General features: G+C 47.9%; 1 protein-coding gene across 3 annotated transcripts in view; it reads left to right on the top strand.

The window, feature by feature from the left end:
- The first annotated feature begins 390 nt into the window (after positions 1-390).
- CORO7 (coronin 7) overlaps positions 391-14,599 on the top strand; it is a 31,111-nt gene continuing 16,902 nt past the window's right edge. For 2 of the 3 annotated variants that reach the window (XM_061569691.1, XM_061569689.1), the window contains exons 1-12: positions 391-580; positions 1,898-2,005; positions 4,600-4,696; positions 5,262-5,336; positions 6,617-6,687; positions 8,156-8,342; positions 8,684-8,760; positions 9,360-9,410; positions 10,483-10,569; positions 11,235-11,317; positions 12,872-12,926; positions 14,368-14,425. In XM_061569691.1, the coding sequence (XP_061425675.1) occupies positions 1,946-2,005; positions 4,600-4,696; positions 5,262-5,336; positions 6,617-6,687; positions 8,156-8,342; positions 8,684-8,760; positions 9,360-9,410; positions 10,483-10,569; positions 11,235-11,317; positions 12,872-12,926; positions 14,368-14,425 (901 nt within the window). In that variant the 5' untranslated portion in view covers positions 391-580; positions 1,898-1,945. Of the gene's footprint in view, positions 581-1,177; positions 1,387-1,897; positions 2,006-4,599; positions 4,697-5,261; positions 5,337-6,616; positions 6,688-8,155; positions 8,343-8,683; positions 8,761-9,359; positions 9,411-10,482; positions 10,570-11,234; positions 11,318-12,871; positions 12,927-14,367; positions 14,426-14,599 lie in introns of those variants that run through there. The other variant, XM_061569690.1, reaches the window with a different exon arrangement.

Raw genomic sequence — 14,599 nt, 5'->3', positions numbered from 1 at the left:
TCCGATCGTTGTTTTATAGCTTGTCTGAGCCACCGCTTACTGGACATCTGTAATAACTCATTGTATTGATCCGGGATTAATAAATAATTGCCGGGCTCTGCGGCGTCACGTGCCCGGCTTTTCTTGCACGCGGAACCGGAAGCGTCTCCCTCCCACCCCTCGCTCCCCCCACGCCCCGCCCCTCCCCCCCGCGCCCCTCCCCTCGCTCCCCCCGCGCCCCGCCCCTCTCCCCCCTGCCCCGCCCCTCCCCCCGCGCCCCGCCCCTCACTCCCCCCGCGCCCCGCCCCTCCCCCCCTGCCCCGCCCCTCCCCCCCGCGCCCCGCCCCTCGCTCCCCCCGCGCCCCGCCCCTCCCCCCCTGCCCCGCCCCTCCCCCCCGCGCCCCTCCCTCCCCCGCCCCTCGGCGCGCCCAGCACAGACGCTCAGCGCGCCGGGTCACGACGGTCAGACAGGGTCAGGTCAGGTCAAGTGGGGTCAGGTCAAGTCGGGTGAAGTGGGGTGAAGTGTCTGCAGGGATTGCGGTGAGCTGAGCGTCTCAAGGGGTTGGCGTTGCCTGCAGCTGCTGTTGCTGTCTCCACAGCGGTAACGCGTGTGGACTGTATGTGCAGTATGTATAGAGACTGTGTGTGTGTACTGTATGCATAGACTGTGTGTGTAGACTGTATGTATAGACTGTGTGTACTGTATGTGCAGTATATATAGAAACTGTGTGTGTACTGTATGTATAGACTGTGTGTATACTGTGTGTATAGACTGTGTGTGTACTGTATGTGCAGTATATATAGAAACTGTGTGTGTACTGTATGTATAAACTGTGTTGTGCAGTCGTAGACTGTGTGTACAGTATATAGACTGTGTGTGTACTGTGTGTGCAGTCGTAAACAGTATGTAGGTGTGTGTGTACAGTATTAGATGTGTGTGTACGGTGTGTGTGTGCAGTGTGTACGGTGTGTGTGTGCAGTGTGTACGGTGTGTGTGCAGTATATGGAGACTGTGTGCAGTCGTAGACTGTATACAGTATGTAGGTGTGTGTGTACAGTATTAGATGTGTGTACAGTATATGTGTGTACAGTGTGTACAGTATATGTGTGTACAGTGTATGCAGTGTATGTGTACAGTGTGTGCGTGGTCTATGGCTAGCGGTGGTGTCGTGGTTTGCGCGCTGCTCCGCGAATCCGGCGATCCGAGTTCGATTCCCGTTCATCGCCACCAACACCAGTGACGATTATTTGAACCGGTCCGAGGTGTCCCCTAGGTCGACTCGGCCTCAAATGATGGTGCGGTGTGATTGCTCCTAGGGGGACAAAGGCGGCCGGGCGTGGTGCTGGCCACCCAACTCCCTCTTGTGCCGTTCTGGTCTTCGACTTACTTCCGGGTCGATAAACCGGGTACTACGTTGTGTTTCATAACTAAAGGAGCCCCAACGCACAGCTCGTCAGCTCCGTATCAGTGCCGGCCTTACTCCAGATCAACTCAGACCTTGTTGGTCACCACGTGCCCCTTGTCATCATGTCTAACCTTCATCCTACAGAGGGAGACACGCAGAATGACCCCCTCCCCCCGTATTGAAACGGCTGTACGACGTATGGACTTGAAAACTCTATTTCCCTGGACAAGAATACGGGGTTCTAGACCGTGTGGGTTGTTGACACGGTGTGAACACGTGTACCTGGGTCTGTGGCCGTGCCCTGGTGACGTTTAGCGGTTAGCGGCGGTTGTTGTTCATCGTCATCACATTTCGTCATTTGTTTGTCTGGAACCAAATCCCTGTGAGATCTTCCTCTCTCTCTTCCTGCTGCTGTTGTTGTCCTTCCTACACGTGTCCAAACAGTGCCAGGTTCCTTCTCGTGTTGTGTAGATCTGGTTGATAAGCGATGCTATTCGACGGTGTATTTTCAGTGAGAATCCTTTTCAAGAGCAGGACCCGACAACGCTGCGCTTTCCATCATGAACCGATTCCAGGCGTCAAGATTCAGGAACACGACGGCGACCATCGCCCAGAGACAGGTGACGACGGCGCTGACGCACGATCCTGGCCACAGTGGACAGCGACTTGGGCACAACTCCAGAGACACGGCCACTCCTGTGCCACTCCTGTGCTATGACAAACTCTGATAGTGCAGTCTTGTACACCATTGGAACCTCATTTGCCAGTAACAAAATATGATAATTGGTTTTTTACCCTTTTATCTGGCAACAAAACTGACACTTTTTTATGTTTGCATAGACCACAATACCTGCAGTCGGAATGCAAAAAAAATATAACTCTGATAATGTACGCCTTTTGGCGTCATCTGGTCCAACACCATGTGAGACTAGGCTCTAAAGAAAGCTGTCTCGGGTGTGGACCAATCAACTTCAAGGACAGTGCATACATTATCAGAGTTATATTTTTTTTGCATTCCGACTACAGATATTGTGGTCAATGCAAACATGACTCCTTGTAAAAAAAGGTGTCAGTTTTGTTGCCAGATAAAATGGTAAAAAAACTATTATCAGTGCTATCTTGATTTGAAGCTTCCGTGTCTGCAAGAATCCATACTCTTTGGTTCTCTCGGTAAAGTCACGTAGGTCGAAAAAATAATAGATCACGACGTTTCGATCGCAACACAAGCAATCGGCATCACCTAATGACGTTTGCTAGTGCTGTTTGTGTGGCGGCCATCTGGCGTTTTTGACCTTTGGGCCTATGCTCAGCAATTGTACGGCCCCAATAGGGTCTTCTGTTGTCCGCACATTAGCTTGCCCACAGAGCCTCAGGCCCCAGAACTATATCACATGGGAGGGAGTTCTCCAGTACATATGGTCACTCGTGAAACTGCCTTTCATAGACTCATTCGGACAATATGAGAAAACTGATCATACGCTGAGCGTCGCATAGCCGTTTAGCGATACGCATTCCTGTCCAAAGATAGTGTGAAAATCAACATTTTTACTTGGGGTCAGTTCATCGTTCAATTGGATTTGTCCCACATGTGTTCGAGTATGGTGCATATTGTCAGTGTTTATATAACCAACTTGTGACAAAAAAAAAAGAAAAACCCAAAACGACACATTTTTGGCTGTTCTGCCTGCCCATGCATGATGACGGCTGCTTGTGCGTATGAATCTGTGCAGCCCAAGGGGCCTTCACACCCACTGCTGAGCCGGTCTGAATTGCATTGTGGTTTTGATTCCCGTCTGCACAGACAAGCACTGGGACAGTGCTAAACTCGGTTCGACTGAAACTAAACTATTTTTTGTATTTTAGCAGGTAAGGCCCACTGAGCTTCTTTAGCTCTTTTTCAGAAGCGACCTGGCCACAAATGATAGCTCGACAAAGTGGCTTATGTGGACATTTATAGCAGCCAAATACTATAAATGCACGTTGATTCTAAATGTGGAGGGAAAAACCGGAGGACCCAGAGAACAATCCATGTGACCACGAGGAGGAAAAATACACACTCCAAATATTCAGCAGGTGACCGGTTCAGGATCGAACCCACGACTTCCGGTATATTAGGCGAGGTAGTTAACATCTCGCCACCGCGGCATGCCAAGCTGATGGTCCTAAGGTGATGGTGAAAATGTCACATTCACACGTTGTGGGCCACCATCTTCAAGGGAGAACCACTGCACCTCCGATTACCATGATTGGCTACGTACGGTGTGAAAGAACTTCAACTGATTTTATCGACTGTGATTTGAACGTGTAACTTTCCAGTTGCGAGTCGTGCGCTATAACAGCAGGCTCTGTGTAATTTCTGCAGGGAATTATCAGTGGAGGTGCCTGCGTTTCAGAAGACGCTGAAGAGACCTTGGAACCAGTGTGTGCCACTGTCAAAATTTAAATCAGATTTCAGGATGACAGCATCCACACCCAAAATATAACGCATAACTCGCCTCACATCACCGTATCCACCCAGATCACCCATGCAACCGTGGCAAATCTCACTGGGCTGCGACATTGAATAAACAAATATTTAAAACATTTTATACGTAGAAAAAAATATATACATTATAATTTATATTCTTTACATATATTTTTTATTTCCTTGATATATTTTTATCATTTGATCCACATGTATAATTATGGACAATGTTAGCAAGATTAAGAGTGAAACAAGGCTCTAAGCAGGATGGCAGATGTGGTCTTTGGCCTAAAATCGAAGGCTGCATATTATTTAAGAACCGGCCACCGAAGACGTGGTGACACTGGAGAGATGTGCAATGCACTTTTCCCGTGACGTTGCAGCATTTGTCAAAAGTTATCTCGCGGGAGCAGTCGGGTAACATTTCGCAAGCCAAATATGATTCCGTCCCTGACAGAGAGCAGGCAGTGATGCTGCACCATTGTCCACAGTGGCAATGCTACAGGCCCGTGTTGTGTTCAGTGGGGAGCCTCCCCTAGGTCGACCCAGCCTCAAATGAGTACCTTGTGCGGTATATATGTTGAACTTTTTTTGCACTGTATGTAGCCAACCGTGCTAATCGGGGATGATCATGATGGTGGTGATGATGGTGATGATCATGATGGTGGTGATGATGATGATCATTATGGAGGTAATGATCATGGAGATGATGATGGTGTTGATGATGGTGATGATGACGCTGTGATTTAGGACTGGCTGAGCGAGCTGCACGTGGACGCTGGGCTGTCCTCCGGGCGCCACATCCAGGCCAGCGTCTGCCTCCTCGCGTTCTCCTCCGGAGCGAGCGGTGAGCCAGGGGGGAGCCACTCACGAGTCGTGGTTGCGAGATTTGATCTCCCTCTCACCTGGTATGCAGGAGGTCAGGGGTTCGATCCCCACCCAGTGACACCTGTTGTATATTTGAGTTTTCTCCGGACCCTACAGTTCTTTCCCTCCACATTTAGAATCAAGGTGCGTTTAGAGTATTTGGTTTCTATACATTTCCACGTGATAAGCCGCTTCGTTAAGGTATCATTTGTGGCCAGGTCGCTTCTGATTTACCACGGTTGGCTATGTTTGGTGCGAAAGAAGTTTAACGTACGTACATTCTGAAAAAGAGCTAATTGCTCGGTGGGCTTTTTTTAATCGAGCAAGTTTATTATAAGTGCTTGGGAACAAAAAGATGTCATTCCAAAATTGAGCAGTGCTAAGGAAAAACAAAGCAAAAAAAGAAGTGAGACCTGCAGCGTGGTGAGCCTGCAGCGTGGTGAACCTGCAGCGTGGTGAGCCTGGAGCGTGGTGAACTCACCGCGTGGTGAACTCACCGCACGGTCTGCCGCGCCGTGACCCCTGCTGTCCTCCGTGTGCCGCAGGAGCTCTCGGGGTGCTGCCCCTCAGCCGATGGGGGCCCGTGAATGGAGGCGTGCCGACTCTGCACTGCCACTCCGGTACGATTCGGCGTGCGGTGGCAACAGTTGACTTATTTAGCGAATGCTTTTACACGTGACTGTCATACAGCTAGAGCTGCAGATACGCAAAATAAACACATAATGCGTGTTTGTCGATGTTATTTGTGAGTGGACGTCGGCGCACGTAGCCACAGAGCCATGTGACAGGTTTCGCAGTGAACACACCACTGCTGTCCCCTGCTCTGTTAATACGATAACGAAATTAGTGGCGTTGCTTGAAATAAGGGTCAGGATCTATGGTGGCAGGGTGGCACCATGCTAACGCTTCTGCCTCAAGGCAAGAAGGGCCAGGGTTTGATTCCCGACTCTGGTGCCTCTCTCTCTGTGGAGTTTGTTCTCTCCCCTGTTCTGCAATGGGTTTTCTCTGGGTTCTCTGGATTTCTTCCCATAGCTAAACAAACACAATGCTAAAATAAATTACAGTAATCTTGATTAGAAGCTTTCGTGACCGCAGGAATTCATGCTCTTTGGTTCTTTCGTTAAAGTCACGTAGATAGGAAAATAGACCGAGAAGATGGATGCAAAATTTAGCAATCTTTGGAAGGACGTGATCAACCAGGTAAAGTGTTAACTGTTGTGTTAGCCGACTCCCCGAGTTGCATTACATTCTAAATTTTGTTAAGTTTGATATCTAAGCTTCCTTTTCTTTTTTTCTCTCTCACCTAAGCCCTCTTTGAATTCCACCCCCACCCTCTCGCCCGTTACGGCCTCCCCTCCCTCCCCCCTCTCCGATGTATATAATGCCTCGTAAAAACGGAATGCTTCTTTCTCTCACCTGAAGACGATTGCTTGTTGTTGCGATTGAAACGTCATGATCTATTATTTATTTTCCTATCTATGTGACTTTACCAAAAGAACCAAAGAGTAGAAATGACAGTACTTGCAACTCACTCAATTGGGATTACACACAGCAGCAGCAACGTCACCCCTTAACTGCAAAATCTTGGCAGGACCCTCCAGTAAAAGTGAGGTTTTCCTGGGTTAACAAGCGTAACAATAAAACTAACTATAATGGCATTCTCATGCCTAAACGTTAACACAGTGGTCCTGAAATAAGGTCTTCATTGATAATTATCCAAATATCAAAATAAATAATAATTACGAAGACGGATCAGTAAACTCGGATGTGCGTCCAAATGTGTGAATGCTGCATTGTTTATTGTTGCGAGGTGAGGCTATGTTGGGTACTGTGTACATCCATATTGAACGTGAACGTCCCACGCTCACCATGGTATCCTGTGTTCACTTTCTTCCTGCAGAAATCATCACGGATTTTGGTTTCTCTCCGTTTGATGATTTGCTGCTGGGCACCTGCTCTGCTGACCACACGGTAGAGACTCCGTGGCTCGCCTTTGGGCCACAACGGCCTCGTCAGCTGTGCCTCCTATTCAAGAGATTGGATTTTCTCTGCGGATTCAGTGGGAATGGCTAAGCCTTTGGGACTCGACATAATTTGGCCTCATAGTTTAGGGCAGTGTTCTTCACTCATTTTCAGAGGGGGGTCACTTCCGCCAATAACACATCATCAGTGTGAGGGCCGCTACACATTTCTAAACCATTGAGGGTTTGACAGCAGCACGATGATGATGGGGGGAGGGGGTGTTCTCATTGTTTGTGTATTGTGGGGGGCCGCACATCATGCACTAAAGGCCACCAGGGGCCGCTAGTGGCCTGCGGTGGCCTTGCAATGTTGGGCACTGCTTGCTGGCAAGGACTGTTTCAATGATGCATCCTAGTAAGTGATTTAGATTCTTTGGGTCTTTCGGTAAAGTCACGTAGATAGGTTCAAAAAAATAATTTAAAAAAACTAATTTTTTTGAACCTATCTACGTGACTTTACCGAAAGACCCAAAGAATATGAATTCCTGCAGTCACGAAAGCTTCAAGTCCGGATTTAAGCGATATATGTTTTATAGATGAACGCAATTGTAGCGTTTGTGCTTCGCAGCAAGAAGGGCCTAGGTTTGATTCCCTACTCGGGCACCTTGCTGCGTGCAGTTTGTATTCTCTCCCCCTGTTGAGATCGGGGTTTCTCTGTGTTCTCCGGCTTCTTCCCATCGCAAAAAAAAAAACATACAATGCAACTGATATTGGCCAAATGTACCAATTTGAAATGTACCTGCAAATGACTCGATTGGGATGTATGTATGTTGGACTTGTTTCACACCGAACGTAGCCGAGTGTGTTAAATCGGAGGTACGGGATCGCACGCACACAGAAAAATAGCGTTGCTCCCTGCTGTGAAAACGTATTGTAACAGCCTCATGAAGAATAAGAGTCTTGAGACTCAGTGAGGCAGGCATTCATGGGTAAGCAAGCGTAGTAATAATGATAACAAAAGTCGAATGCTACCTTCAAAATGAAACCCTTTCCATATAATTGGAAGAGTAAGATGCTAACTGTTTACTGCTTTACTAGTAAACTGAACTAAAACTAAACTTTTTATTTAGCAGGTTGGGCCCTCTGAGTTATATAACTCTTTTTCAGAAGCGACCTGGCCACAAATGATAGGTCAACAAAGCAGCTTAGTTATATCAACCAAATACTCTAAATGTACGTTGATTCTGAAAACCGGAGGACCCGGAGAAAGATCCATGCGACCACGGGGAGAGAGAGTGAGAGACACGCAAACTACTCCAAATAAACAACAGGCACCGTCAGCGTCGGGATCGAACCCACGACCTCCTGTATACCAGGCGAGATAGTTAACATCTCCTAGCCACTGTAGCACCACGGTGCCTGTGCGGTGTGGACCCGGCGGTGGTGGCAACCTCCACCGTTGGCGCTCGTGTCTGCAGGTGAGGCTGTGGCGGCTGCTCGAGGGCGGGGTGGACAACGCGGCGTCGCCCCCTTCGCTCGTCCTGCCCGCGGCCCAATCGAGCGTGGAGCTGCTGCGCTTCCACCCGGCGGCCGACGGCGTCCTGGGCAGCGCGAGCGGCGACGCCGTCACCGTGTGGGACGTGCTGCAGAAGGCGCCCTTGGCAGGTGGGGGTCACGGTCGTTGAGCAGTGACATTCTCGGTAAGCGGAGCGCTCTTTACGACACGGCGCTGCAGCAGGTCATCATAACCATTGTGCGAAACGTCGCTGATTGTCTTATTCTTTGAAGGCGGTGTTGTTGACTCGTCTATGTGAGTTTTTCTTTTTTAACTGTGCTTGTGCATCGCTGCCAGCGCAGCATTAACCACCATAGAATGTAATTAATGTGTGAGAATTGAGCCATGTGCTGTATGTGTTATTTGTGGTATTGTTAAAGGACTTTAGTTAACCAGAAGCAAAGCAGTGTGTACATTAACCGTGGGTTTGCGCTGTGTGGTTGGTGTGCAGTTCTAGCAGATCATTCTGGCCAGGTCCAAGACTTCTCTTGGCAGCAGAGCGGGGTGCTGCTCACCTCCACTTGCAAGGTGATTGTGTGGAGCGCAGAGCCAGCGCACGCACGCCTCGCTGTGCCGCATGCTCACCCGAGCTTGTCGATAGTCTGTGTGCACGGTTCGTACGTTGAATCTAAAATAATCATCGCCGTCGTGGTGGAGAATGCAAGTAATAAATAACGAATTAAATGAACAGCAGCTTTGCATGTACATCAGCCGTACGAAAGAAGAAGAGCAGATCATAACCTCTGCTTCTCCTTATCTGTCGCTCCACTTAAAAAATAAAGTATTTTTACACATCCTATCGTACCTACGGCCTCTTGGGAATACATCTTACCACACAGCATTGGTTCATGGCAAAGTCTGAAACCGGTTTTGACTCACCAGGCTCGCTTGAATTTAATATTTAAAAGTTTCTTGAAAATTGTGATTTTATGAACAACCAGAATAAATATATATCTGGGAGGAAACTGAAGTCACTGCATTCAAAGCAGAGTGTGTTTACGCACGGTGCGTCTTCTGCTGAAAGGTGTTCTTCACGATCGAACCTGCGTGCGTAAGACCTGTCCACCTCCACAGTGAACCGTGCAGCAGCACTCGTGTTGTCCGTGTTGCCCGTGTGGTGAATGCAGGACAAGAAGCTGAGAGTGTTCGACCCCCGACTGCAGCTCTCAGCTGTGCAGGTAAGGTCCTCGCCACAGCCAACCAATCCAAGGTTGATCTCAAAAAGGTGGAAAATTGAAAGCAAAGCATCGATTGCGGCCCTTTACTCGGCAGTGTACGGCATGGTGTGCAGAGAAGCTCGCTATTTAACTACATTTCTTAGTTATTAATTTTTTTTATATATATTCGTTTGTAAAATTGTAGGAAAAACCCACAATGCTCTGCAAGCCCTTATATAGCACGTACCAATTATAGAAATACATTTTCAAATGGCTGAAATTTCACTGTCAATTGCAGCGAAGGTAACCAATTCACTTGGCCACGACTAACCAACTCAAACACTGGGGATCGTCTCCCATGGCGTGTGGTGCCACGTAGGCCACTGTAATCTTCACATCAGGTGCTGCTCATTGAACAGCTTCTGGTCCCGCACAATAGGGGGCAGCACCATTCCACCTGCTTTGCTTATGAGAGTAATGTTCGTCTAATGTGGGTACATATGTTGAACTTATTTTTCACCGTACGTAGTCAACCGTGCTCATCGAAGGTGCAGGGGAAGGACAACAAACGAAACAGAAAAATAAGTTCTAAAGAAATTCGTTTTCAATCTAGATGATTAAAAGTGCAAGGCTCCAGTGGCTTCCCAATATCGGAAGGAAGAACATTCCAGACTGCCGCAGAAGCGCATGAGAAAGCGGCTTTTGCGACCAATATTATTCATCTTCTATTCATCTTCATATTATTATTCATTTTGATTTAAAGCTTTCGTGACTGCAGGGATTCATATTCTTGGTTCTTTCGGTAAAGTCACGTAGAAGGGAAATAATCAAATAATATAAATATAAAAAATTATTACCCTTCTACGTGACTTTACCGAAAGAACCAAAAATATAATATTATTCATGTACAAATTATGACAGTGCATTTAATCACGATATGTCTCGTAAGCATATAGTTTGCAGATGAGCGTACACAGCACATCTGCATATTTTCTACTTGTGTTCGTCACTTATAAATTAATATTTAATCGCCTTGGATGCTTGCATGTGCTTATGAGTAGATGTACATGAATGTGTCTGTGTGTGTCCACAGGCTGTGAAAGGGCATGACAACGACAAGGATTCTCGTGTGCTGTGGCTTGGCAACCAAAACTTAATCGTGTCCACGGGATTTAGTCAGGTGAGTCCCGTTGGCGAACAAAGACGGTGGTCACCTTTTGGATGCGCTTCTGCGACCATCTGGAACGGTCTTCCATCCATCCGCTCCCTCACCCACTCATCCATCCACTCACCCACGCATCCATCTGCTCCCTCACCCACTCATCCACCCACTCACCCACGCATCCATCTACTCCCTCACCCACTCATCCACCCACTCACTCACCACACTGCAGGTCACAACACTTGCACTGTTCCACTTTATAAATCCCTCCCATCAATTTTTCCCCTCAGCAACCTGATAACAACCTTGCTTAATTCGAGAAAAGTATGAACTTTGATCGACTACGCCAAGGATCGTGCTCTGTGCTGCTCGCCGCTTGGTGTTTTGGGCTTTTTGGCGTGTGGTCAGCTCCTGTGTTAAAAAAAAAAGGTGAATTGTGGACATACGCACATCTGTGTTGTGTGCACCTGGCCTGGCACAAGCACCGTGGTGATGTATGTATGTTTAACTTCTTTCGCGCGTACGTATGTAGAACTTCTTTCTCACCGTACGTAGCCAACCGTGCTAATCGGAGGCGAATGGCGGCTGCTGCTGCTGCTGTTGTTGTTGCTGTTGTTGTTGTTGCTGTTGTTGTTGTTGTGAGCAATGAACAGCGAGGATCGGCCGTCTGTGTGTCTGGTCAGGTGAGAGAGAGAGAAGTGAAGCTCTGGGACGTGCGGAAACTCACCGGCTCCGTGTGCACCGAGACGCTCAACTCGTCCTCAGGGTGAGGCTCCCACTCTGTCTGGCCCTGCGCGTTCATCGCCGGCACGCTCGCCCAATTCACGCACGGCACGTACATGCGTGCTTGCACGTTGAACTTCTTTAACACCGTACGTAGCCAACCGTGCCAATCGGAGGTGTGGTGCAGCGCTTGCCAAGACCTGCCGTTGTATGTCAGAAGTTCGGACAATTTGGAAGTTTATAACCGATTAAAACCCGGAGAACTAAGAAGGGTGACTCAGCCAGGCAGACAACAATCGAAGCACCCCCCCCAATTACAGATCCAGTAAAACAAACAAACTTAATAAGAGCAATTACGTTGTAGAATTACGTTCACTCTTAAACTGTCGTGATTTTCAGAGTCTGTTTAAATGAAGGGGAGAGATGGCAGGATGGAGATGCCAAGAGACGCAACTGGAATGGGGCCACAATCACTTTGGGGTAGTAGCGACGTGTGGAAGGTCTCGACAGTTATCAAAGCATCGATTCGTTCATTCAGATCCGCTCTTGCTCTCTCAAACAAGGGTGGCCAGGGTGGGGCGGTGCAGTGGTAGCTCCTGCCTCACAGCAAGAAAGCCCCTGGGCTCGATTCCCGACTCGGACGCCTTTGTGTGCCCTGCCTGGCATCTCCGTGTCCCTCCCATAGCTGCTAAACAAACAAGAAGAAAGGCAATCGCAGTGTTGCGGGTATTGGCCGAACATCCCAATGTTTGAAACGTTACCTGCAATTTACTTGGTTTGGGATCAAAAGCAGCAGCAGCAGCATCGCCCCCGACTGCGAAAACTTGGTAGTACCCTCCTGAGAAATAATCTTGACTCGGTGGCGCTTTTTAATTGGTAAATAAAACAATTCAAATATATATTGCATCATTAGACCTCCTTTGCCAGTACCAAAATATAATAATAGGGTATGGACCAATCAGGTTCAAGGACAATGCATATATTATCAGAGTGTTTTTTGTTAGCATTTTGACCACAAGTATCGTGGTTAATGCACACATGATTCCTTGTAAAACGGTTTCAGTTTTGTTGCCAGAAAAAAAGGGGAAAACCCCTATTATTATATATTGCATGTTGCTAAAAGTGGGTAATCTATCACACCAAGTAAGCTCCTTCATGCTGAAATAAGTGTGCTGCTGCAAGACCATTCCCAGTGACCGGGGGGTCGGCGACCTGCGGCTCTGAAGCCACACTCGGCGGCTCTTTAGGCGCGACCCCGCGACCCCGCGACCCTGGCTATTAAGGAGCGCCACCGTCTCCGATTCACAACTGGCATTGCGGCTCTTGACATATTGAGTTTTTTTTTACCGAATTCGAAACATAAAAGTCTCCTTGTTATTTTGGTTGCCGATCCCTGGCCAAGGCTGTGTGAACAATTCTGGGCCATGCGTATTTTAGTTTTTGTTTGCATTACTTGCCGTGTTTCCCACTCGCGCGTGGCACGATGGTAATGGTGTGTTGCTCGTCACGTGCCTTCACGCGTTCCCGATTGGGCCACGCGATTGTGCTCGTGTTCCTGTTGTTGTCTGATCGTAGCATTCAATTGTTGTTGTTACAGAATCCTACTTCCACTCTACGATGCCGATTCGGGATTGCTTTTTCTGGCTGGAAAGGTACAACGTCCTTTGCGTTCTATAACACGACGATAAATTTGTACCAATTTAATTGTAATTCTAGGGGATGTGAAATGAGTGGATTAATACAGAAGTATTTTGGCGAATGCTCACACCCTTTCATGTATGGGGGGTGAGTGGTTTAGTGAAACTATACAACGAAACTATTTATTATATTACCATGTAAGGCCCACTGAGCTACACAGCTCGTTTTCAGAAGCAACCTGGCCACGTGATGATAGCCCAACAACGTGGCTTATCATATGGAAATTTATAGCAGCCAAATACTCTTAGAGGACCCGGAGAAAAAGCCACGCAAACACGGAGAGAACGTGCAAACTCCAAATACGCATCCGGCATAATGAGGGTTTGGATGGAACCCACGACCTCCTGCATACCAGGATGCGGTAGCTAACACCTCGCCACGGTGGTGAGATGTTAAGTCGGTGCCACTACAGCCCCGAGTTCAGTGTCACCAGACTAAGGGTGACGTTCTCCAGCAGAGGGGCAGAACAAGACGTGGAGAGGAAGTCCGTATGTTGAACTGCTTTCGCACGGCACGTCGCCAACCGTGCTTATCGAGGTCGTAGTTCAGGTGGCACTCATATTCTCGGTTCTTTCGGCAAAGTCACGGAGATAGAAAACAAATCAAAATGAAAAGCAAAAAACCCACGACGTTTCGATCGCAACACAGGCGGTCTTCTTCAGGTAGCCCCCCCCCTCTTTTCTCGCCACCTGAAGAAGACCGCTTGTGTTGCGATCGAAACGTCGTGGGTTTTTTGCTTTACATTTTTGTTTTCTATCTACGTGACTTTACCGAAAGAACCAAGAAGATGAATTCCTGCAGTCACGAAAGTTGTAAGTCTAAATTTAAGGTGGCACTGTTAGGTGGTCGCGATGTGAGTGGAGGATACCTCCTATGAGGAGAGGTGGGAAATTGGTAATGAGTGAGGAGAAAAATGGTGTACTTAATGCAATTTTAACTGATACACTTTATTTATTTTTAGTGATTTTCTTACCTTTATACTTTGCACTCCTATCGTGTTTCTGTATTGTTTGTTCTTGTAACCTTCTGACCTGCCCCTACTGGACATCTGTGAAAAATATCTTCATAGCTCATCGGATTTCTCCAGGATAAATAAAGATTCCGATTCACGTGTTCATCCACCACACTGCAGGTCACAACCCTCCTCTCTCTCTCGGCCTCTTTGCTTGCACTGCTCCACTTTCCAATTCCTTCCCACCGCCTCTTTTTGCAAAGATTTTCTGTAATAACCCTTGCCGAGTTCAAGAAACACGTGGACTCTTATCTACTACAACTTAACAGTGCTGCTTGTGTGCTGGCTGCCTTGCATTTTGGGCTTGTGCTCAGCTGTTGTGTAAACAAAAGGACGTGTGGCTAATGGAGCGTGTGCTCTCCCTGTCTCTCTCCCTCTCTCAGGGAGACAACGTCGTGTACTGCATGGAAGTGTCCGAGTCTCAGCCCACTCTCAGCCAAGGTACACAGCATGCGGCATGCGCAGCCGGTGGCAAGTTTGTTTAAGTTTGTTTGACCAGGCGAGAAACTCAAGAGACCCGGATAGCCTTAATTTGCATAAATGGTATACTTCTTACAATGCCGGCAGTTGGCTCTATCACAACCGCGGAGCTGAGGTTCTTCGTTTAAGGCCTTC

This window comes from Lethenteron reissneri, chromosome 44, assembly GCF_015708825.2.
Source record: "Lethenteron reissneri isolate LAM-NWPU_2019-01 chromosome 44, ASM1570882v1, whole genome shotgun sequence".
In the NCBI taxonomy this organism is placed as follows: domain Eukaryota; kingdom Metazoa; phylum Chordata; class Hyperoartia; order Petromyzontiformes; family Petromyzontidae; genus Lethenteron; species Lethenteron reissneri.
The sequence above is the reverse complement of the archived record's forward strand: the minus strand, read 5'-3'. Positions and strand labels throughout refer to the sequence as shown.